At 37.4% G+C, this 26744-nt stretch overlaps 1 protein-coding gene across 6 annotated transcripts in view; it reads right to left on the bottom strand.

Annotated features, from left to right (window-relative positions):
* CDH18 (cadherin 18) overlaps window positions 1–26744 on the bottom strand; it is a 1275757-nt gene that overhangs the window by 391160 nt on the left and 857853 nt on the right. For all 6 annotated transcript variants that reach the window (XM_044932378.2, XM_025270679.3, XM_025270680.3 and 3 more), the window contains one exon: window positions 18165–18648. In XM_044932378.2, the coding sequence (XP_044788313.1) occupies window positions 18165–18392 (228 nt within the window). In that variant the 5' untranslated portion in view covers window positions 18393–18648. The remainder of the gene's footprint in view (window positions 1–18164; window positions 18649–26744) is intronic.

Raw genomic sequence — 26744 nt, 5'->3', positions numbered from 1 at the left:
CCCACTTGGGCAGTTAGACCACTAACAGTTGACTTAGGCTGAAGCAACATATGCTTTCTTGTCTGGACCTTTGAAATGTGACTAGTTGATACAAAGACCAAAGGATAGATTTGCTACTATTTGTGGCTATGTTATCAAGAACAGTGGCAGAAGTGTCACTGGCAATCTTCTGACTTAATCGTTTCTGGGGTATCAACCTGGCTGCATTTACAGCTACTCAACCTCTCTTGGTTCCTGCTTTATTCCAACACTGACTCACTGGCCTCTCTGCCAATTCCATAATCTAGCCAATATCCATCTGGAAAGTTACTTTTATGCTGAAGTTAGTCATATTCTGTTGCAGTCAAGAAGGTGACTTACTAAATCATGCCTATGAGTGCAACACCCACCTCACACCTCCACACATACAAATAATGTGAACAGCAATAAATTATTATGATGCTTTAAACAAAGAGAAAGGAGAGCCGGGCTTGATCCTCCCAGTTTTCATAACCTTCTTTACATATTAGAGTCAAACTTTTAGATCCACAATGTTTAACATCATTCCGTCTGCCTATAACTTTATGTGACCTTCACAGACTCATTGTTGTTGAGTCACTCAGTCATGTCCGACTCTTTGTGACCCCACGGACTGCAGAATGCCAGGCCTTCCTTCACCATCTCCCGGAGCTTACTCAAACTCATGCCCATTGAATTGGTGATATCATCCAACCATCTCATCCTCTGTTGTCCCCTTCTCCTGTCTTCTATCTTTCCCAGCATCAGGGTCTTTTCCAAGGAGCTGGCTCTTCACATCAGGTAGCCAAAGTATTGGAGCTTCAATTTTAGCATCAGTCCTTCCAATGAATATTCAGGGTTGATTTCTTTTAGAATTGACTGATTTGATCTTGCAGTTCAAGGGGCTCTCAAAAGTCTTCTCCAAAATCACAGACTCGTACATTTGTATATATTATGCACATGATGCTACATTCCCTATTATTCTATCTGTCCATCCAATATTGGAGCCAAAACTACAAGTAGCTATTTAAATTAATAAAACAAACATTCAGAACCTTAATTGCAATAGCTGAAACTCAAATATTCAAATATCAATTAAAAGGAAGCTAGTTGGTTGCTTTTTTTTTTTTTTTTTTCTGAAACAAACTTATTTTTTTTGTGGCTAGTAGCTTCCAATGGAGAAGGCAATGGCAACTCATTGCAGTACTCTTGCCTGGAAAATCCCATGGACGGAGGAGCCTGGTAGGCTGCAGTCCATGGGGTTGTGAAGAGTGGGACTCGACTGAACAACTTCACTTTCACTTTTCCTTTCATGCATTGGAAAAGGAAATGGCAACCCACTCCAGTGTTCTTGCCTGGAGAATCCCAGGGATGGGGGAGCCTGGTGGGCTGCCGTCTCTGGGGTTGCTCACAGTCAGACACAACTGAAGCAACTTAGCAGCAGCAGCAGCAGCAATAACTTTCAAAATGGCAGTGCAGATATAAAATAGGACTATAATTACAGAAAGTTCTACTAGACAGCTCTGGTCTAAACATGTAATGATAATTCAATTCTCCCCATAGTTAAATCAGAAATCTAGACTTCAATTATTCAACACAGGTTGACTATCATTAATTCAGCAGGTGCTTGAACAGCAGTCCAATAAGACTCAAAGAAAGTATGCCTTTACCATAAAATTACTATTTTACTTTATATTTTTATATATATTTTGTTTGTTAACCAATGAGTTTTTTTTTTTTTTTTTAACAACAAGACTCTCATTGTTTGAGAAACTAGTATCTATATATGGGAGTTTTTAAAGGACAGACCCTTAAATGTGGATTTGAAAAATATGTGGGCACTTGAAACCATCTAGCTGCAAGCAAAGAAATCCCTTTTTTATTTTTATTTTTTTATAACAGAACATAGAAACAGATTGAACTGTTGCCTACAAATGTTGGGACTTGGGCTTCACATGCTTTCTGAGTTTGCAGCTGTAGGCAATTGGCTAGGATCCTAATCGCACCATTTGTATCACTGATTGTTTACTTGCCTGGAGTCTGTTCTACTCCTCAGGTATGAAGTTAGTAAATCACTTCCCATTATTAAACTAGCTTCATATAGGTTCCTTCAACAGCCAGCAGGATATTACCAACCAATACAAACATTGTGTCAATCACTAGGCAGATGAGAACAGTTCAGGATGAGCAGCATATAGAGGAACATCTAAATTTTTACATGCTATGGATTACTAATTGTTAGCAGGCAACAATTCAGAGAAGGCAATGGCACCCCACTCTAGTACTCTTGCCTGGAAAATCCCATGGATGGAGGAGCCTGGTAGGCTGTAGTCCATGGGGCCACTAAGAGTCGGACACGACTGAGAGACTTTACTTTCACTTTTCACTTTCATGCATTGGAAAAGGAAACAGCAACCCACTCCAGTGTTCTTGCCTGGAGAATCTCAGGGACAAGGGAGCCTGGTGGGCTGCTGTCTATGGGGTCCCACAGAGTCGGACACGACTGAAGTGACTTAGCAGCAGCAGCAGCAGCAAGCAACAATTAGAAGGGCTGAGGAAGATGAATAGTTCCATAAGTGAAGATACCATAGTGTTAAAAAGTGTGAGCTGCTCAGTCATGGCTGACTCTTTGTTACCCCATAGACTAGAGCCTGCCAGGCTCCTCTATCCATAGCATTTTTCAGGCAAGAATACTGGAGTGGGTTGCCATTTCCTTCTCCAGGGGATCTTCTTGACCCACGGACCGAATCCAGGTCTCCTTCATTGCAGGCAGATATTTACCGTCTGAGCCACCAAGGAAACCCCTCAAGACTCCACAGATTCATATTCAATCACAGCCGCCTCTATCACTATTCAATCCTCTTGAACATGAGTCAAGCTCCTGTAAACAGTAAGGCTCTTCAGAGAAAATGGTGGCTCAGACAGCAAAGAATCTAACTGCAATGTGTGAGACCTGGGTTCGGTCTCTGGGTTGGGAAGATCCCCTGGAGAAGGGAATGGCTACCTACTCCAATTTACTTGCCTGGAGAATTCCATGAACAGAGGAGCCTGACAGGCTACAGTTGATGGGGTTGCAAAGAGTGGGACACAACTGAGTCACTTTAGTTTCTCTTCCACTTTTCAGAGAAAATAGCTTCCTGGGTAAAACAAATAGCTGTAGAAAATGTAAGTCTGAATTTTAAAAAATTTTATTGCTATCATTTTCTTTTTAAAGCCACTTTACTGAGGTATGATTAAACACAGAACATTATACATATTTATACATGTATACAGCTCGATGAATTTGGCGATGAGTATACAACGAACACAAATATATGCCATAAACATAAACATAAACATCACCTCTAAAAGTTTTCTCCTGCCCTCTCTTGTTGTTATTTGTGACAAGAACACAACATAAACTCTACCCTCTTAGCAATCTTTTAAGTATACAATACAGTGCTATTGTATTCTCACTCATGCTTCAAATTTTGTTGATCACTTGCTCCTTGAGATTTTCTCCTTATTTATCGACTCTGATTCCATTTCTATTCTATTAAGTCCTTTGTTGAATTTCATTTGCACACTCTTTATGCAGACCTAGTTTTCTCTTTTCCATTATAACTTTTTTGCACTACAGATTTATATTCTGAGCCAGGAATTGATGTACATTTCTCTAAATTTTTATGCATGGCTTCAATCACCAATAGCCTACATCCTTTCCCCAGCTCTACATCTCTCCATAATTTCCCACCTGCATGGCCACAAAGCGCCCAGGATATAGACTCTCCAAACCTAGCCACAAAGCACCCAGGATATAGACTCTCCAAACCTAGCTCCATCACCCTCACTTCCAGATATGTTTCTCCTCCTTTACTTGCTAGCATGCATGTGAAGTCACTATAGTCATGTCTGACTCTTTGCAACCCTATGGACTATAGCCCACCAGGCTCCTCCGACCATGGGATTCTCTGGGGAAGAATACTGGAGGGGCTTTCCATGCCCTTCTCCAGGGGTCTTCCCAACTGAGGGATCAAACCTGTGTCTCTAATGTCTCCTGCATTGGCAAGCATGCTCTTTACCACTAGCACCACCTGGGAAGGCCCTCTCTAGAATCCCTCCACAATTTAAGGAGCCTGCTCAACATCTTCAAATGGCCCTTTCTCACCCTCAATGGACCCCAAATCTTGTCAATTCTATATTATAAAATTTTAAAAAAAGTTTTAATCTTTTTACTCCCATTAATTCCTTTGAAATTTACAAGCTCAAATCTAGATTTGTGCAATGATTCATTGCACATTTGTGCAATGTCCTCTCTGCCTTTGAACTTGTTCTTTATGTCTCACGTCACTTCACATTTGAAAATCCTTCAATTCATTCCCAAACACCTGGAGGTAAACTATATTCTCCTTTGAGTCTCAGACAAACACTGGTCCTCGGTGGCCTGTCATACTGTCTGGCTTCATCCCCAGTCCCACTTTTCAGCATGTGATCTGTGTTCCAGCTGCTGCACTTATATGTTATTAATTATTACTTAGATTCTTTTGATATGGCATTCCCACCACTCCAGAGCAGGTCTGTCTTAACCAATGTGTTTTACCTGTTTCATTTTCTATTGCTAGAAACAGATTAGTTCAAGCTCTCACTCTTCTGAAGAGCCTTCTTTAAACTGATATGAGTCAAGTATATTTCTGTTCCCCTATAACCATCATCCCCTATGTTTAGCACTGCTATAACATCACTAGCACTGTGATGCTATCACTTGTTCTCAAAACCACCTCCTCTTCTTGCCTTCATTAATTATGGAGGTTGTATATTTCATTAGTATAATCTCCACATCCAGCACAATATATGACATGCTGTTAGTTTCTCTTAACAGTTGAATTTATGTTGAAACAGTAACTTTCAAAGTGAAACAGGATTCTTGCAATCATCTTATTCACTCACTTCTTTGATGTGCATAATAAAGCCTTGTTCTGAAAGTCTGGATTTACTCAGGTCAAAAGATAATATAGTATAAAAATCAAGGCTACCTGTCCAATATTCCCTCCCCTGTTTCCTGTTAAATACATACATATATATATATATTACAAGTATGTCTCAGCTGATACGGTTCATAAGTATAAGATCCCTTAAATCATTATGGAACAGGAAATAAGCCAACTATTACCCTCCTTTTTATAATGTATTAGCTGCTTTACAGAAACTAACATACTTCTGATTATTCTGAAATTCTTCCCTGAGATTCTGTTGCTCATAAAGAAGAGTGATTGTGTGTGTGTTAGTTGCTCAGTCCTGTCCGACTCTTTGCAACCACATGGACTATAGCCCACCAGGCTCCTCTGTCCATGGGATTTTCCAGGCCAGAATACTGGAGTGGGTAGCCTTTCCCTTCTCCAAGGTATCTTCCCATCCCAGGGATCGAACCAGGTCTCCTACCTTGCAAGCAGATTCTTTACCAGCTGAGCCACAAGGGAAGCCCAGAAGAGTGATTGCTTCGCAATAAAATGTCAAATATATTGATGCCACATCCTTTTCTTCTTAAAATCAACAATGTCTTCACATTTCTCTAAATATGAAGTCCACAGTTATTTACCCCAGAGCCACTGTAATATCTATGTCTTATTGTGTCTAATCTCATCTCTCTACTGCTCATTCCCTAAATTGGAGTTACCCAGTCTTTCTTGGAAGAAGAATGCAGTCAAACATGCTGCTGCTGCTAAATCGCTTCAGTCGTGTCCGACTCTGTTCGACCCCATAGACGGCAGCCCACCAGGCTCCCCCGTCCCTGGGATTCTCTAGGCAAGAACACTGGAGTGGGTTGCCATTTCCTTCTCCAATGCATGAAAGTGAAAAGTGAAAGTGAAGTCACTCAGTCGTGTCCGACTCTTCACAACCCCATGGACTGCAAGCCTACCAAGCTCCTCCGCCCATGGGATTTTGCAGGCAAGAGTACTGGAGTGGGTTGCCATTGCATGCAGATTTCTTCAAATCTCAAGAGCTTTATATGTGTTATTCCTTCACCAGGGACATTGCCCCAAGCTCAAAAGTCACATACAAACATATGTGATGGTCAATTTGGTGGAATTAGTCCTGATTTATTTTTAGATACTGGTCTGTTCTTCCTCAGAGAGTTCTTTTCTCACCCCCAATCTAGGTTTAACACTACACCCAAGTATAACATTCTTTAATAATTCTCATCACACTTTATAGCTGAATATTTATTTGTATGAATGTTGCCTTAATGTCAATGTCTCCCAAAATACCTGTGTCATTCACCACGATATAAACAATGCCTAGCACGGTGACCAGAACTGAGGAGGTATTTGACAAATTTTGAATGAATATGACCTAGTCTTCAGCCTTTGTCAAAATAAACACAGCTGACAAATATCATGATATTGCTTGTATATGGAAAAAAGGGTACCCATGAACTTAACAAAACAGAGTCACAGATGTAGAAAATAAAGTTATGGTTACTGGTGGTAAGTAAGGGGATAAATTTGAAGATTGGGATTAACATATACACACTACTATACATAAATTGGGGCTTCCCTCATATCTCAGTTGGTAATACATAAATTAGATAACTAATAAGGACCTACTATACAGCACAGGGGTCTCTAATACTCTGATAGCCTTTAAGAGAAAAGAATTTATAAAAGAGTATGTATAACTGATTCATTTTGCTGTACACCTGAAACTAACACAATATTGCAAATCAACTATTTCCACTAAATATTAAAAAATAAAATAAAGCTGTGGTTATAAATAATGAAAACCAAAGAGAAGACTATGATAAGTTACTATATTTTAATGATTTATATTTTATATTATTTTTTATTGTAGAATAGGACTGCATACAGTATACCTTTCTAATGTCTATAAATATAGTGACAAATAAGCTATATAGAGGAAACAAATAATCCTAGAGGAAAAAAAAAATTGATGATATTTCACTGTGTGATTATTATAACAAATGCCTGGTATTTTCTTTATGAAATTTAGAAAAAGTAAAAACTGGATGTATTTAAAGACCCTCTAGGCTTAACTTCCAACTAAATGCTTTTGTTATGTGAAGTCTGATGCAATTAATGTTCACTGGATTAAAACAAATCAATAAAATTATGAAACAGATTTCCTGAATAATATCTATGTTGAAAATGATTCATTTTCTTAGGGCCAATATGTGTTGGAACAAAACAGTCTATACTTAATTATGAACTGCGATAGATTTTTCAGAATGTATATATATATATATTTTCATATTTTGGAGACTATTTAGATTTTTATTTCTACCTCTGCATGAAAATATTGAATCATGGTAAAAGAATACTATTATATATATAGAAAATACATTAACAAAATTATCTAATCCAAAGCTTGTTTTGTGTAAGAAAAATTTGCAGTAAGATATGACCATAAAAATGGCAGACAAAGTTAATAAAGACATCTCTTACTATAAACAATTGTAAATGTAAAGTGCAATATAATAAAAACATTCACTGTAATTCACTAAATGGTAATTCAGTGAAAGGTAATTTACTGGAGAAAGGAAGGAAGAGATTTTCACCAGGAAAGTCATTTCCAACTGGCAGATAGTCAGATGACTTTGGGTGAAATTAAACTGGATACAGGCCATGAGCACCAAGATTAAATTTTCCATCTCCTGAAGATTAGAAACTATGACTTTCAGTCCCATCAAGGTATATAATTAGAAAGGAGATGTCTGAACAAAGCAAGACTACTTGAAAACAAACTCTATGAAATGAAAATTGGACTACCTACCCACTAGCTTAAAAAAGTAGCAAAGAAGCTTGTGGCTGGTTAACAGCTCTTGGTAGAAAAAAACTATCCCTGTGATGAACTGAAATTCAAACTAGCAGACTAGAAGAAAGGTATCAGTTCAGTTCAGTCACTCAGTCTTGTCTGACTCTTTGTGACCCCATGAAGCTCAGCACGCCAGGCCTCCCTGTACATACAAGATTTATTTTTGTGCTGCTAGTGTTCTTTCATTGTTGTTTTCATTAAAAAGTATGGATATGAATCAATAGTTAAAAATTAAAATTTAATATATATTTAACTGAATCACTTCTGTAAACCTGAAATTAACATGATGTTATAAATCAATTATACTTTACTTAACAAAAAGAAAACAAATTAAAAACAAAAATAAAATGTATTAAGATTTATGAAACCAGTGGGTTGTCAGCAAACAAAAAAATAAAATGACTCTCTATGGATGTCCCTCAAGCTATATTTTAGAGGAATTCCATCAAAATCCTCATTCCCACTTATCACATACTATTGAAGACAAGTGAATATAAAATTTTTAAAGGCATACCAGGATCAAATTTCCATGACAGTGGATAGAAAAAAAGAAATAGCAAATTAACCAAGCAGAAATGAATAACACAATTTGATCAAGATTTTAAACAGTTGGTTTGCAATACTTAAATATTTAAGAGAAGAAACTGGTCAAAATAAAAAAGGTATATATAAAAAGGAAAAAAGGAATCAATGTAAAGCAAAAATTTTAAAATGTGTTCAAGCTAATATTCGTATTTAAGTCAAGTGGTTGTTGCTCAGTCATATTCGACTCTTTGCAACCCCATGGACTGCAGCCTGCCAGGCTCCTCTGTCCATGGAATTCTTCAGGAAAGAATATTAAAGTGGGTTTCCGCTCCCTTCTCCAGGGGATCTTCCCAATCCAGAGATCGAACCTGGATCTCCTGCATGGAAGGCAGATTCTCTACCATCTGAGCCACAATTTAAATCAAAAAATATATTAATACTCAACATCAATAACCTCAGATATGCAGATGACACCACCCTTATGGCAGAAAGTAAAGAGAAACTAAAAAGCTTCTTGATGAAAGTGAAAGAGGAGAGTGAAAAAGTTGGCTTAAAGCTCAACATTCAGAAAACTAAGATCATGGCATCTGGTCCCATCACTTCATGGGAAATAGATGGTGAAACAGTGTCAGACTTTATTTTTGGGGGGCTCCAAAATCACTGCAGATGGTGATTGCAGCCATGAAATTAAAAGACGCTTACTCCTTGGAAGGAAAGTTATGACCAACCTAGATAGCATATTCAAAAGCAGAGACATTACCTGGCCAACAAAGGTCCGTCTAGTCAAGGTTATGGTTTTTCCAGTAGTAATGTATGGATGTGAGAGTTGGACTGTGAAGAAAGCTGAGCACCGAATAATTAATGCTTTTGAACTGTGGTGTTGGAGAAGACTCTTGAGAGTCCCTTGGACTGCAAGGAGATCCAACCAGTCCATTCTAAAGGAGATCAGTCCTGGGTGTTCTTTGGAAGGAATGATGCTAAAGCTGAAACTCCAATACTTTGGCCACCTCATGCAAAGAGTTGACTCATTAGAAAAAGACCCTGATGCTGGGAGGGATTGGGGGCAGGAGGAGAAGGGGACGACAGAGGATGAGATGGCTGGATGGCATCACCGACTCGATGGATGTGAGTTTGAGTGAACTCCGGGAGTTGGTGGTGGACAGGGAGGCCTGGCATGCTGCTATTCATGGGGTTGCAAAGAGTCGGACATGACTGAGCAACTGAACTGAACTGAACTGATCCAACTTAGTTGAAGAAAGTATTAGAATCCTAAAAGTGAATCTCAGAAAAATTATATCAAATAGAAGTTTCAGAATGAAACAATAAATGAGGGAGAAGAAAATTCAAAGAAATAATAGATGCTGTATTATCATAAAGTATAAAAATCCTAATAATTACACAAAAATATATTGATTTCAGTCTATTATGGGTTGAATTTTAAATCGATAAAATCTACATGTTGATGTTCTAACCCCAGTACATTATTTGAGATAGAGTCTCTATAGAGGACTAATGTCCTAAAGAAAAAAGGAAATCTGGAAACAGATACTCATATAGTGAGAACACCATGTGAATGTGAAGACAGCAATCTACGAGCCAGGAAGGAAGGCTTGGTAAAGATCCTTCCATCATAAAAATCAAGTCCTAATTATAACTTCTGGAGAAGGCAATGGCAACCCACTCCAGTACTCTTGCCTGGAATATCCCATGGTCAGAGGAGCCCGGTAGGCTGCAGTCCATGGGGTCGCCAAGAGTCGGAAACGACTGAGTGACTTCACTTTCACGCATTGGAGAAGGCAATGGCAACCCAGTCTAGTGTTCTTGCCTGGAGAATCCCAGGGATGGTGGAGCCTGGTGGGCTGCCATCTATGGGGTTGCACAGAATCAGACACGACTGAAGTGACTTAGCAGCAGCAGCAGCAGCATTATAACTTTCAGAGACCCTTGGCCATTCTGCCTTTGTGGGCCTTTTTCTTTTTTCAATTAAAATGATAAATTCTATTTGCAACTGTATTGATATAAAGACTAATATAGACAATTATATTCATGTTCATATTTTATTCTGATTTGAAAGCACATTAAGACATTTTCCTGAACTCTTCCAGTATTTGTGGCCATAATGATTATGCCATCTTAAACTAACAGACATTGTAGCAGAGATGAAAAACATGTCTATACATTGCAAATGCCCCCTAGGGTTCAAGTCACTTTCAGTTTAGCACCACTGATACACTCAAGAACAAATACACACATATTAACATGCAGGTGGTTATGTTTGTATAGTAATACCAAGTATACAAGGTGAAAAAATTCATAGATTGTGCCCACAGTACCGCTTTATACTGATGATGTTTAAAAATTTTCCAACACAGCACTAAGAAACACTATATATTATGAGTGCTAATGCTATTAATTTCAACATTTTTAGATAGTTCAAACATATTGTCACTTTTCTCTAAAACTAAAGTGAAACTTAGTGAAATCTGATTTCTTTTAAAAAAGATATAACAGGTTCTATATCACTACAAATTAAATGAAGCATATGCCAAATCAAATTTCTCTTTTGTGCACCCAATTTCTTTTAGGACTGGACCTAAATAGTTAAATTTCCAGGATGATTATTGAGAAATTTCTATATCCATATGCACCTGCACACCATGAGTTAATTTCATATGACATCATGTCATCACATTGTCACTTGTACAAAATTAAAATGTCATGTTTTCATACAAGAAGTTTTCCATTTCAAAGAAGTTATGGTAAAAAAAAAAAACTTTCATAAAATCATCATCTTGAAAATAAGATGACAATCAGAAGCTTTTCTTGCTGTTCATTTAATTTTTAATTCAGAGTTCATATGACATTAAAGCTATCTTTTTTTTATGTAAAACCTGAACCTTCCCATTCCTTTTTACATGATTTATTCTCTCTTGAACCTCAAAATCATTTATTTAATTTGAAGTTACAGTACTTCATATTAAAAGAGATTTGAAGGCTCTCTTTTTAAAGACAGAAAAAATAGAGAAATATGGAAGTAATGGTGATGATGAGAGGGGAATTTCATGCACTATATACTAGAAACTGATTTTCATTAAAGAATTAGATATCTTAACAACTTGTTCTTTGGCACTGCCATAACTAATCCCCCTTCCCATGAAGAGATCACTTAACTGTTTCAAGCATCGTTGGTTTCCATTATTTGAGGAATTTGACAAGATGATTTCTTAATTCCTTTATGCCACCAGAATTCTTTTCTTACTCTTTATATGCTTGCTGTGGTTGTTTTTGTTTTGTTTTGTTTTAATAAAGCACATTTAGAATAATTGCCTAGAGTCTACACTTTACTCACACATATTGCCATTGTTCAGTCACTAAGTTGTGTCAGACTTTTTTGCAACCCCATGGACTGTAGCCCACCAGGCACCTCTGTCCATGGGATTTCCCAGGCAAAAATGCTGGAGTGTATTGCCATTTGCTTCTCCAGGAGATCTTCCTGACCCAGGGATCAAACTTTTGTCTCCTGCATTGGCTGTTGGATTCTTTACCACTGATTCACACACATAGGACATGGGAAAAGAGGGGAGTTAGAGGTAGAATTTTAGTAACTAAACTCTTTATAGATGCAAGCAATAGTTTCTACATGATACAGTTTTTAATCTGGAAAAAAAAATCCTAACAGTCATAAGAACATACACTATAAAATGAAGAGAAGTGAATATGGGGAATGTAATACATTTGTTCATCCTGAAAAAAGTCTAGTCTCATTAACTTTTATTATCAAAGATATGTTTAATGTTAATAAGGCCCAAATCCTAATGCTATATTGTTAACAGACTAGATATCTTAGCCTAAAATGTGCTAATACGGAGGAACAGTTTTTGGTCTTACCTTTAATTTGATTTGATTCTATTCTATTCTATCATATGTTTTATTCTAGTCTTTCTTTTTAACTACTAGATAATACAATATAGATAATATACGCTTAAAGATACACTGAAGTAAACATAGCGTCTTTTATCTCTCATGTAAGAATTTTGGCCAGTTAAAGAAGTCATCTTTCCTATTTTTGAAGTGAAAATTTTCATATTACACATATGATACATATCTTTTATATATATATATATATTTTTTTACTCTTTCTTTTTTTTTTAATTTATTTTATTTTTAAACTTTACATAACTGTATTAGTTTTGCCAAATATCAAAATGAATCCGCCACAGGTATACATGTGTTCCCCATCCTGAACCCTCCTCCCTCCTCCCTCCCCATTCCATCCCTCTGGGTCGTCCCAGTGCACCAGCCCCAAGCATCCAGTATCGTGCATCGAACCTGGACTGGCGACTCGTTTCATACATGATATTTTACATGTTTCAATGCCATTCTCCCAAATCTTCCCACCCTCTTTTATATATTTATGGAGCAGGACACCTAGCTAATCACAGCAATTATCACTTGAAATACATGAAGCTCACTGTCAGTGGTTGTACAGTAAGAAACATTATTTCCAATATGTGTCCTTAGTTAAATTCTAACAGTTACACATATTTAAATAGTCCTAGAATATACCAGAAAGAGTCAGTATACTTTCAACTACAACCTGCACACTAATGTATTCTATTGGTAAATATGAGACATATATGCAATACAGTAAATAGCTAATGATCAAACTATGATATCATACATACTCTAAATTATAACTTTTGATCTCTAAAGCAAACAATTCTACTTTTACACCATGTTCTTTTTAATTCCATAACCAACATTTTTTTAAATATGTGATAAACTGTAGGTATTAAGACATGAAGAATGCATTTTTAATCTCCTGGCACTAATTCTGAACACCAATATTTCAAATTTCAGAAAAATTCAAATCAAATAAAAGTGTTGTTTCAATTAAAGGAATGCAAAAAATGATCAAATTAAAATAATACATTTCTATAAAGCAAAACTTATAAACAAAGTCAAAGGGTAAATCGCAACTGTGAAAAAATTATTGGTAATATTGCTGGCAAAGATTTATTGCATCTATTATGTAATTATTGACTAGTACTGATAAGTTTAAAAGAGCAACAAAATGGCCTAAAGAGTCAGTTAGTAAAAAAGGAATATTCATATCCCCTCAACTACAAAAATGTGATCAATTTCATTCATAAAAAGACAAAAATATACTGAGAATACATAGAGATGCAATTTTTCACCTACTTACAAAATCCCAGGTTTTACAATCCCATTTGTTGGCATTGCTATAGAGAAATATATATTCTTACACATCACTGACAGAGGTGTAAAGTACACTACCACCTATGGAGGAGGATAGGTAACATCTACCAAAATTAAAGATTTTTTATTTTTGAACCAGAATTCCACTCTGGAAACCTCTTCCTTCAGGGACATCTATACCTTTGCTGAATGATGTATGTACAAAGACATTCATTACAGTACTGCCTGCAATGCAACTAAACAGCAATAACAACAAAAACACCAAGAGCTAATAAACATTCATTAAAATAACCTTGGGAGAGGGCATGCCAGTGAAAGAGATGAATTAAAGACCTCTGCAAATTCACACTTCCATAAAAGAAATGTTTGATGACAGAGATTTTTGTTTCAATAATTTCAAATAATTATTACAACCATTAACAGGACTACAAAAAGCTATAATTTATAGAACCCTTACCAGTGAATTACCACATTTGAGCATTACAATAGGCACGGAGATAGAGTTCTGTGTAAATGAAGATGAAACAGCCCCATAACCTGCTTCCAGAGTGTTCACAGTCTACGAGGTGAGGCAGGAACCTTGAAAAGGGGTTCCAAATATTTTCTGTAAATGGTCATTAGTAAATACTTTAGACTTTGTGGCTCTTAATTTCTTTCACTGGTTCTCAATTTTACCATTGTAGCTTGATAACAGCTACATTCAATACATAAATGTGAATCTAGTTGTATTAAAAAAGACATCATGTTTAGAAACTGAATTTGGTTTTGTGTTATTTCTGTGTATCACCAATAATACTTAATTTTTTTCAATAGTTATTATTATCTATTATGCAAGCAATGCCAGCACAACCACAGACAGTGGTTTAACTGACAATCTAAACTATAAACCAAATTTTATAACACACTTGAATTATAACTATGAAACAGTATTTCTTAGTGTTACATGTAAGGAAATCAAAGACACTCACCAGTTGTAATACAGATAAAAAGAAAAGAAGCCCTGACTCAGACTCTGCTGTTTACTTAGTAATTCTCATTATCTCATGAAAGCAATGAGTCTACTCTAATGATGGGTGTCATACATAGCCTGCATTTTAGTATGTGTGTGATATTTTATATAAAATTAAAATCTGAATTATAATGGGATTCATTTAACTCTGTTTAATTTTTGAAAAATAAAAGACAATGATCTATATTATTTATTATATAATTTTTGGAAAAGAGAGAACACTTTTGTTGTAAAGCTATAATTACATTACCATATAGGTTTTTTTTCTGGGAAGAAAGGACTTACTTACTAACAAATGTGCTATTATGGCTTCCTGACCCTTAACTTTTAAGTATTTAAAAAGATCTTTAATAAATCAATGAGATCAAATTCAAGATAGATATATGTAGATATATATAGATACATAGACACACACTACACATAATAGTTTTGGTATTTAATCTCCCATGGCTTTTACATTCTGAAAAAAGTAAGAATTGTCAATTACACATACCTGTATATATGTATAATTGCATATATTTCAGATGTAGATGCTGTATACATAATATATGTATATATATATATATATATATATACTATTTACCATTAGAAATTTCCTTAGCCTTATTAAAAAAAAAAAAAAACCTCTTAGTAGTGAGTAATGTGTATTGCCCAGTGTCAATAAAATAAGTTCCCTCATAATAAATCCAATCATTGACTAAGAAAACTCAAAGAAAATTTTTAAAAATATAAAAGAAGTTGGTAAGTGTCAAACAGTTTGGCTTCAGCTCTTACAAACAGTTTCAGATGTTTTGTAATGTGAAATATAGCAATAGATATACAAAATTATAATCCAGAGCTTAAGGATGATGGAAACAAACTTATAATGTAGAAAATATATTAATAACAGAACTGTATTGTATGATTATTATTTTATTTTTGTTGACAAAAATCCTGTGGACATTTCTGTGTCAGAGAAGGGTAAAGGAGATAATTTTCAGATCTTTGGATTTGGTCCCTTCTCATGCTCATAGAAACTGTAATGATTTTATCTTCTACTCAGGATATATGGCTGGTTCATTATTAATGTATTTATATATATGTAATAATGTATTTCAGAGAAGACAATGGCACCCCACTCCAGTACGCTTGCTTGGAAAATCCTATGGACGGAGGAGCCTGGTAGGCTGCAGTCCATGGGGTCGCGAAGAGTCGTACACGACTGCGCGACTTCACTTCCACTTTTCACTTTCATGCATTGGAGAAGGAAATGGCAACCCACTCCAGTGTTCTTGCCTGGAGAATCCCAGGGACAGGGGAGCCTGGTGGGCTGCTGTCTATGGGGTCGCACAGAGTCGGACACGACTGAAGCGACTCAGCAGCAGAAGCAATAATGTATTCATTTTATTTAAATATAAATTATTTTCTTTAATAAAAATAATGGGGCAGGATCGTGTGTATTGTTGGACACTGAAAGTTTTTTTTTTTTTTTAATTTTCACAATCATGTATGTATGTGTATATGTTTGTAGGGGGTGATGTATGAGGGGAATGAGCCTGTAAAATCAAGTTAGAATTGCTCACAAAGGCAGATGACTATTGAGAAAGAAGATTATGAGTAAAGGGATACAAGTCAGATAGAGAACAAGAGGACCATATCTTAGTGTGTGACCCTTTAATTTGTCTGTTAATACTACAACTAGAATAGACCCCGATTTCTGCAGAACCTTCATAAAGGAACAGTTTCCCAGCCCTCACCACCTCCTGGTGGCTAACAAGCTCTCAACCATATGTTCACTGGTGCTCAAGCCCAGAAAGATTATTTGTAACTAAACTACTGATTGAGATTTCAACTTTTACTAAAACTAGATAAATCATCAAAAACTGGGAAGCTATCTGATCTTTCCCTTCTTCTTTCTAGCAAATTTGATTTTGATTTTTAATTAAACTAAAATGACAAAAAGTAAACAACAACATATTTTAATAACATATATATATATTTTTTCTTTTGGAATACTCCAAAAAAGAAACATTTTTTATGTTCCTTCTCCCACCCCCTCCTTTTCAAGGAGTGAAAGGGTTATAGGAAAAAGATTTTGAAGTTCATAACAAAAATAAATTTACAGTAATTCAATATATTATGTTTTTACTTTTGGTATACTTATTTCCATTTACTATATGGAATACACCATAGGGAAAATGCATAGGATGAAGATAAGGGGCTTTTCTTCTTGTTTTGATATGCATGTCAGAGAATGATAGAATTGTTCCAGATGGTTTTGTGCTTCATATTCTGACTCCATAGCTCCTGCCTTGTATGGAAAACACAGCTGCAACTCAGTTCCTGTTGGATGAGAGGTGGAACAGATGGCTGTGCTCCCGCACTGCCTACACATTAGGGAAGCACCCTGGCTTTGGATGGAGTACTATTTTTTTTTTTTTTTTTTAGCACTAACAGTGCTAAAGTGAAAATAAATAGTCAAGCAGGGAGATAGAAGTCACAGAGCCTGGCGATTTGTTTCACATAGTCCAGGCTCAATGCATGATACAGGATGCTCGTGGATGGTGCACTGGGATGGCCCAGAGGGATGGTATGGGGAGGAAGGTGGGAGGGGGGTTCAGGATGGGGAACATGTGTACACCCGTGGCAGATTCATGTTGATGTATGGCAAAACTAATACAATATTGTAAAGTAATTAGCCTCCAGTTAAAATAAATAAATTTATATATATATATAAGAAGTCATGGAGCCTGTAATCATGAAGATTCTACTGCTGTACTTGCTTCTTTTCCCATAGGTACTGAACCAACCTGAGTGTGGCTGCTTGCCAGCCATCAGTAATTTATCAGAAGACGGTCTCCCCACTTCCCATGCTCTTCTTTACCCTGGAACCTCAATGACACGTGCTTAAACTGCCCCTTATTACTGAGCACACAATTTCCTAAAGGGTTTGACCAGCCATTAAATTGTCTTGTCCGTATGTCTGAGAGAAAGGAAAGTTGGTGTGAAGTTCCTTATCATTTTATCAGCTTCATTCTTTGGGGATTTTAACAAAACCTGTACATTGAGTATATATTTAATCTATATTTAAAATATATTACTATGTGTATGGAAATTAATTTGGGGGTTTGATAAATATCCATGTGCTTATAAATGCTGACAAATTCAACTACAACCTTTGTAACAATTAAAAACACTATATTAGAAGTCATAGATTTTCTTAGCTTTATGTACAACAGCAGTAGATTAAAAAAAAAAATCTGTAAATATCAATGCGCCAAGAAATGACGCGGTGAATTCTAATACACCTTCACAGTACTAAAGACAAAATTACTGATTTGTGTGTTTAAAGTGTTTACATTTTACATGAGAGAAAGAAAGAGTGATACGCTGGTAAAGAAAATTCAGTCTAGTACATACAAACTGATGTTTATGGAGATGTGACATGCTTGGTCACATTCATTTTTTATAATCATTATTTCAAAATGTTCAGAATAAGAAATAACATTCTGTAACATAATTCACTTGAAGTTCCATTTCTCTTCAAATCCAACTCCAGCTCCACCCTTATCACACCCCACAATTTCCCAGGAGAGGAAAAAACAAACAATAAACAAAAACTTACTTTTCCAACATACTGTGGATCTGGTCCCATATGTTCTTCTAAAACAAAGAACTGATTCCAAACCCATCCCCTTTTGGGACGGTGGTGGACTTCGGTTTCACCTTCGATGTGTTTGGTTTGGTTTCTGGTCCCCTTGATGGAGCTGTGATGAGTGGTCCCATAACACCTCTGCACAAAACAGAGACACACCAGGACTGGGCAGATGCAGGAGGTACTCGTAATTTTCATTGTAAGATAACTTTCCAGTTCACAGCCTTCTTGCTTTTCCTTGTCAGCTACAAATGCCTAGTGAGCATTCGAGAGAGAAGCCAAAGCATCTTCTGGAATGACAGTCCGAAGAAAATTGTTTAGCATGTTCATGATTTAACAGCCCATCAGGGAAAGGTCAGGCTACATTTACATCCTGAAACACTTAGAGAACCAAAGCTGTAGTTGTGTGATTCTAAGTCTTCACAGCAGGTGAACAGGGGCAACCATTTTCTACCTGATAGAAAGAGAGAAAATTATATACATTACAAAATATGGCAATTTTAAGTATTTGCTCAGAATATAAATTATACTGTTTTGCAGGGTGATGCTGATAGGCAAAGAATATGTTCAAGTTCTTTTGGAAATAAACACAAACATACACAGTCATGCTTAAGTCTGCACGTGGTATTTTTACACAGGCATACAGATTTGTATTTTAAATCCCAACTTTATATATATATATATATATATTTAATTATTTAAAACAGTAGAAATGCAGTCTTAGCTTAAAAATTGACCATGAATATGTGCCTTACAAAATGTGACCTATTAGGGACTCCACACTAAGTGCAAATTTTTAATTTGGTTTTTGTGTTTATCTTGCTTTGTTAGATGTAATACAACTTAATATAGATCAATCACCTATTACATGTGACTCACAGAACTTCATGGAATATTCCCTTAGATTGAAAATATTTCACAAACCATCACAGCAATCAAGCAGGTACTTAAAATCTTTAGTAAGCAAAATAAAAGAAAGAAGATAGCTGAAAAATATGCATGCTATTGAAAGCCACTCCACATCTGGGATAAGATTAGCAGAACTGAACAAGTAAGAATATCAATGACTGAATACTAGCTTGCTTGGGTTTTAGTAGGCCTGTAGATTAGAATGTGGTCTTCAGCTTCAGATTCAAGCTTAGAATGACACTACACATAATTCTAGCAGCTATGCAAAGAGAGGTATGGAAAAAAAAAAAGATGGTGGCAAAAAGAACAGAGTGGGAAATACTTTGCTTTTCAAATAAGGAAAGCTGAGGACTTGAAATTAAAAGGGTTCCCTGGTGGCTCAGACGGTAAAGCATCTACCTGCAATGCGGGAGACCTAGGTTCGATTCCTGGGTTGGGAAGATCCCCTGGAGAAGGAAATGGCAACCCACTCCAGTATTTTTGCCTGGAGAATCCCATGGACAGAAGAGCCTGATAGGCTACAGTTAAAAGGAATGAAATTAAAAGACGCTTGCTCCTTGGAAGAAAAGCTATGACCAACCTAGACAGCATATTTAAAAGCAGAAACATTAGTTTACCAACAAAAGTCCATCTAGTCAAAGCTATGGTTTTTCCAGTAGTCATGGATGGATGTGAGAGTTGGACTATAAAGAAAGCTGAGCACCAAAGAACTGAGGCTTTTGAACTGTGGTGTTGGAGAAGATTCTTGAGGATCCCCTGGAGTGCAAAAAGATCCAACCAATCAATCCTACAGGAAACCAGTCCTGAATATTCATTGGAAAGACTGATGCTGAAGCTGAAACTCCAATACGTTAGCCCCCTGATGTGAAGAACCAACTCACTGGAAAACACTCTGATGCTTGGAAATATTGAAAGCAGGAGAAGGGGATGACAGAAGATGAGATGGTTGGATGGCATCACTGACACAATGGAAATGAGTTCGAGTAAGCTCTGTGAGTTGGTAATGGACAGGGGAGGCTGGCGTGCTGCAGTCCATGGGGTTGCAAAGAGTCAGACATGACTGAGCGATGATGAAATTGAACTGAACTGAGGACTTAAACTTTGGTTTTAGTACAACTAGACAATAAAGTAAAACTTCAGAAACATTTTGGAAAACAAAAGACAGGATTTGGGATCGAAAAGGTTGAGTAAAATTATTAGCTTATTGAAATCACATTAAACTGTGTAGCATGTTTTTCTCTTTTTGTATATATGTGTGTTTCAACATGTATTTAGAAAGTGAAAGTGAAGTCGTTCAGTCATGTCCGACTCTTTGCAACCCCATAGACTGTAGACTACCAGGCTCCTCTGTCCATGGGATTTTCCAGGCAAGAGTACTGGAGAGGGTTGCCATTTCCTTTTCCAGAGGATCTTCCCAATCCAGGGATCGAACCTGGGTCTCCCGCATTGTAGGCAGATGCTTTACTGTCTGAGCCACTATGTGTTTAGGAAAAGAAAAATATTTACTCAAGATTATAGCTATTTCATCTAGTAAAAAACATTAGATGTATCACTTTCTCAGTCCATAAAGTTCACCCTTGCAAATCAGAGCAAACCGAAATGTAGATCTAAATGAATTACAAGGTGGTTGACATGAAAATATAAATGATTTAAAAAACTGAGTATAAGTAATCAATCATCACATAATTCTTTTTCTCAATTGGGAAAAATGTTGACACTAAGTCAGGGAATGAAAAAAATTACAAGGCCCAGAGCAAGGTGCTTTTCTCTATCAGTATCTCTCCCCATGGGCTTCCCTGGTGGCTCAGATGGTAAAAAATCTGCCTGAAGGGAGTCCTGGGTTTTATCCCTGGGTTGTGGAGATCCCCTAAAGGAGGGCATGGCAACCCACTCCAGTATTCTTGCCTGGAGAATCCCCATGGACAAAGGAGTCTGGTGGGTTACAGACCACAGGGTCACAAAGAGTCAAACACAACAGAGCGACTAAGCACACCTATCTCCTCCCATAATTAGAGTTAATAATTTAACTTATCTTCAGAGTACATCATGAGAAACGCTGGGCTGGAAGAAGCACAAGCTGGAATCAAGATTGCCAGGAGAAATATCAATAACCTCAGAAATGCAGATGACACCACCCTTATGGCAGAAAGTGAAGAGGAACTAAAAAGCCTCTTGATGAAGGTGAAAGAGGAGAGTGGAAAAGCTGGCTTAAAACTCAACATTCAGAAAACGAAGATCATGGCATCTGGTCCCATCACTTCATGGGAAATAGATGGGGAAAGAGTGGAAACAGTGTCAGACTTTATTTTTTGGGGCTCCAAAATCACTGCAGATGGTGACTGCAGCCATGAAATTAAAAGACGCTTATTCCTGGGAAGGAAAGTTATGACCAACCTAGATAGCATATTGAAAAGCAGACATTACTTTGCCAACAAAGGTCCATCTAGTCAGGGCTATAGTTTTTCCAGTGGTCATGTATGGATGTGAGAGTTGGACTATGAAGAAAGCTGAGTGCCAAAGAATTGATGGTTTTCAACTGTAGTGTTGGAGAAGACTCTTGAGAGTCCCTTGGACAGCAAGGAGATCCAAACAGTCCATTCTGAAGGAGATCAGCCCTGGGTGTTCTTTGGAAGGAATGATGCTAAAGCTGAAACTCCAGTACTTTGGCCACCTCATGTGAAGAGTTGACTCATTGGAAAAGACTGTGATGCTGGGAGGGATTGGGGGCAGGAGGAGAAGGGGATGACGGAGGATGAGATGGCTGGATGGCATCACTGACTCGATGGATGTGGGTCTGAGTGAACTCTGGGGGTTGGTGGTAGACAGGGAGGCCTGGCATGCTGCAGTTCATGGGGTCACAAAGAGTTGGACACGACTGAGCGACTAAACTGAACTGAACTGAAAGATTCTTACTTCACCAATTGTGCAAGGATTATACTGAATTTGAATTGAAATTTTATTTTAGTTGTTAGAAATATAAATTGGAATATGCAATGTTGTCAAGGGCAAAGACACATTTAATTGATTTAAATTAAAATGATTCAAAAACGCTTCTAACACATTAAAAAAAAAAAAAAAAAGAGTAATACCACTCTAACTCCAACATGGTAAGAGCAATGGAAAGAAAGTCCAAAAACAGAGATTTTCTTTTTTTTTTTGACAACTTATTTACAATGTGCACTCACATGAAACATCTAATTTTGAGTCTCAATTTTCTCATTTGTGACTTGAATAATTGATTTGAATAGTCTTCCAGTTTATCTAATAAGTTATTTGGATCATTTTTAACTTTAATTTACCAAAAGTTTCTTAATTGGGGGGATTTTTCTGATGGTCCAGTGGCTACGACTCCACACTCCCACTGCAGGGGGCCTGTGTTCCATCCTTGGTCAGGAAACTAGATCCTGAATGCCATAACTAAGCCTCAGTGCAGCCAAATAAATAAATATATATTTTTAAAAACTTTCTTAATTTCCAACTCATGCATCTCAAAAAAAGAGACTTTCTTCTTAGAAGTCATGTTGATTAATATATAGAAGGTGTTGCTTTCTTAATGTCTTCACACCATTTGATGTGATTTTTAAGTGAAATTAACATCTTTGCCCTTTATACCAAGTTGTTTAACAAAGCATAATTCATGAGTAGAAGGTGAAGAAAGTGGCTTTTGTAAGGCATTACAGATACATAGAATGACTGATTTCTTTGCAATAATTTATCTTGTATGGCATCCCCAAATTACACAAAAGCAATTTAATGTACCTACGTATTATTTGTTTCTGAATCTCTATTATGACAATTATGAGAAGCAGTAAGTGAGGCCCCACTGAACAAAAGAGCAAATGTAAACATCACAACTGTACTTGTGAAAGTAACTTCATTTACTACACAATGAGAGGGCAGAAATCCAAATGTGAAAACTGACTGTCCTATTTCAAGAAATCTGCCCCTGTATAGCTTACAATTAAAATGTGAATAATAAAAAATAAACCACTGGTTGAAAACAACACAATAGAAATACTTTACAGCCATTCACTATTTTGTTGTTGCTTTTTAACTAAGCAGTATTCAAATACATTTCCTACTTTCCTGGAACTCTCCAATATATGAAACATGATAAACAGAACCCTAAGCATAATACCTAAAGGGACCCGATGCCTCCTTCTTCTAATCTCTTCGTTAGAACTTGCATCGATGGCATGTGCATATTAATGACAGGCTGCAATAACCTGGAGCAGATGATTGATGGATATAGGGACAGATGACGCATTTTTCATAGCAGTGGTAAATGACTTAAGGGCCAGATGCAGCCAAGGTGAACTTAGCAGCCATGAAGGAAAGAGTTTGGTGGCAGTTGCATGATTTAAGGGTCACTTTTTCCCATGAAGTGATGGGACCGGATGCCATGATCTTTGTTTTCTGAATGTTGAGCTTTAAGCCAACTTTTTCACTCTCCACTTTCACTTTCATTAAGAGGCTTTTTAGTTCCTCTTCACTTTCTGCCACAAGGGTGGTGTCATCTGCATATCTGAGATTATTGATATTTCTCCTGGAAATCTTGATTCCAGCTTGTGTTTCTTCCAGTCCAGCATTTCTCATGATGTACTCTGCATATAAGTTAAATAAACAGGGTGACAATATACAGCCTTAACAAACTCCTTTTCCTATTTGGAACCAGTCTGTTGTTCCATGTCCAGTTCTAAATGTTGCTTCCTGACCTGCATAAAGATTTCTCAAGAGGCAGGTCAGGTGGTCTGGTATTCCCATCTCTTTCAGAATTTTCCACAGTTTATTGTGATCCACACAGTCAAAGGCTTTGACATAGTCAGTAAAGCAGAAAGGGATGCTTTTCTGGAACTCTCTTGCTTTTTCCATGATCCAGCGGATGTTGGCAATTTGATCTCTGGTTCCTCTGCCTTTTCTAAAACCAGCTTGAACATCAGGAAGTTCACGGTTCACATATTGCTGAAGCAGTGGAAACAGTGTCAGACTTTATTTTTCTGGCCTCCAAAATCACTACAGATGGTGACTGCAGCCATGAAATTAAAAGACGCTTACTCCTTGGAAGGAAAGTTATGACCAACCTAGATAGCATATTCAAAAGCAGAGACATTACTTTGCCAACAAAGGTCTGTCTAGTCAAGGCTATGGTTTTTCCTGTGGTCATATATGGATGTGAGAGTTGGACTGTGAAGAAGTTGGCTGAGCACCAAAGAATTGATGCTTTTGAACTGTGGTGTTGGAGAAGACTCTTGAGAGTCCCTTGGACTGCAAGGAGATCCAACCAGTCCATTCTGAAGGAGATCAGCCCTGGGATTTCTTTGGAAGGAATGATGCTAAAGCTGAAACTCCAGTATTTTGGCCACCTCATGGGAAGAGTTGACTCATTGGAAAAGACTCTGATGCTGGGAGGGATTGGGGGCAGGAGGAGAAGGGGACTACAGAGGATGAGATGGCTGGATGGCATCACTGACTCGATGGACGTGAGTCTAGGTGAACTCCGGGCGTTGGTGATGGACAGGGAGGCCTGGTGTGCTGTGATTCATGGGGTCGCAAAGAGTCAACTGAGTGACTGATCTGATCTGATCTGATCTTGGCTGCGTAGTTTCAGTGGCGAGTACCAGTAAGAAACGTTGCTTCTTACTGCCTAACTTCTATTGGTTCCTTTGCTATCTGGTGCCTTAATGGCTCAGTTATGTCCAACTCTCTATGATCCCATAGGCTGTAGCCCACCAGGCTCCTCTGTCCATGGAGATTTCCCAAGCAAGAATACAGGAGTGAGTTGCCATGCCCTCTTCCAGGGAATCTTCCCAACCCAGGGATCGAACCCAGGTCTCCCGTATTGCAGGCCGATTCTTTACCATCTGAGTCACCAGTTAAATGCATGAATACTGGAATGGGTAGCCTATCCCTTCTCTAGGGGATCTTCCCAACCCAGGAATCGAACGGGGGTGCCCTGCATTGCAGGCAAATTCTTTACCAGCTGAGCTACCAGGGAAGTCCCTATTGGTTCCTCCTGCTGCTGCTGCTGCTAAGTCGCTTCAGTCGTGTCCGACTCTGTGCGACCCCATAGATGGCAGCCCACCAGGCTCCCCCATCCCTGGGATTCTCCAGGCAAGACTACTTCTTGCCAAACCTGATTTTTAAGTCCTTGCACCAATTTTGATGGCTACATAATATTCTTCCAATAAACCATTTTGTTGCTTTCCTTGGTCAGAGTTGGTTTTTGCTGTTTGATCACCCCACTCCAGTACTCTTGCCTGGAGAATCCCATGGATGGAGGAGCCTGGTGGGCTTCAAATCCATGGGGTCGCTGGGAGTCGGACATGACTGAGCAACTTCATTTTCACTTTTCACTTTCATGCATTAGAGAAGGAAATGGCAACCAGGTACTCAAGTGTTCTTGCCTGGAGAATCCCAGGGACAGGGGAGCCTGGTGGGCTGCTGTCTACGGGGTCACAGAGAGTCGGACACGACTGAAGCGACTTAGCAGCAGCAGCAGCAATGAAAACATTCTCTGATAAATGTCATAATACTGTAAGAATCCCCTAAACATGAATACAGCATTACCTGCACTAATGTGAAATGCAGACTTCTCGCCCCACTGCAGTATCTAATTGAGGTGATTCAACGCTGCCTCCAGAAACTAGTACCCTTGCTTCTGTAACTATTCTTTCTTCTGTAGTTAAGTTACTGTACTGAGTCATGACCTCTGTACTGAGTCATGACCTCAAATGCTTATTCTGTAGAAAACTATCTGTTTATGAGCAGTTTATTCTCTGAGCTTCACATCTGTCATTTATGAATAAAAACTTTCATTGAATCATCTTTAAGCATGCTCAGCTAAATATTTGAATTTATGATTTAATCGCTGAGTATCACTTAAGACTTTTCTTATGCTGACTTTCATGAGCATCACCCAAGATTCAGTAATGAGCCATTTACAGATTTTAAGTATAATCATTCCATCAAAGGGCTTGGGGGAAGAGCCATTCTCAAAGAGAAATACTATCACATTGACTCCACATGTATTGCTTTTAACTTGGGCCTTTGACTGGACTTTCTTTCCTGTTCATTCTCAATTTATAAATCTGGAAACCCAAAAAAGTCCAGAGAATACCTTCTGTTTATTTATTTTTTTAAGAAGATTTCTTTGGTATTTTTCTTGTTTTGGAAACATCTATAAAATATACACTGTCAACCTTATTTTATGAATGCATCTTTCTGTTTTCTGTATGTGTGGAGTTATGTAAGATACTATTTCACATGTTCAAAAAGCCTAGAATTATAATTGCTACCAAATTCTAAACTTTAGCATCACATATTACTAGCAGTAATTGATCTGACTTCGCATATTTAAGGAGAAAATGTCAAAGAAGATAAAGCATGATTGAAAGTTTGTAATTTTTGGATTTTTTTCATTGCAAATATACAAGGACATCTTAGGTGGAGAAACACAATTTAATGCTAATATGATGTCCAGTGGACAGAAGGGGATCTTCTCACCTGTCAAACCTACAAACCCATTGGATGAGAAGGCTGTTCTTCATAAGAATGTGATGCATCTTGAACATGATGCAATTTAACTTTTCAATGGTAAATTATTAAAATCCATACTGCCAGGCAGATTTAAGCATAAGGAAA

This window comes from Bubalus bubalis, chromosome 19 (genome assembly GCF_019923935.1).
Source record: "Bubalus bubalis isolate 160015118507 breed Murrah chromosome 19, NDDB_SH_1, whole genome shotgun sequence".
NCBI classification, from domain to species: domain Eukaryota; kingdom Metazoa; phylum Chordata; class Mammalia; order Artiodactyla; family Bovidae; genus Bubalus; species Bubalus bubalis.
This window is presented reverse-complemented; position numbering and strand designations above follow the sequence as displayed.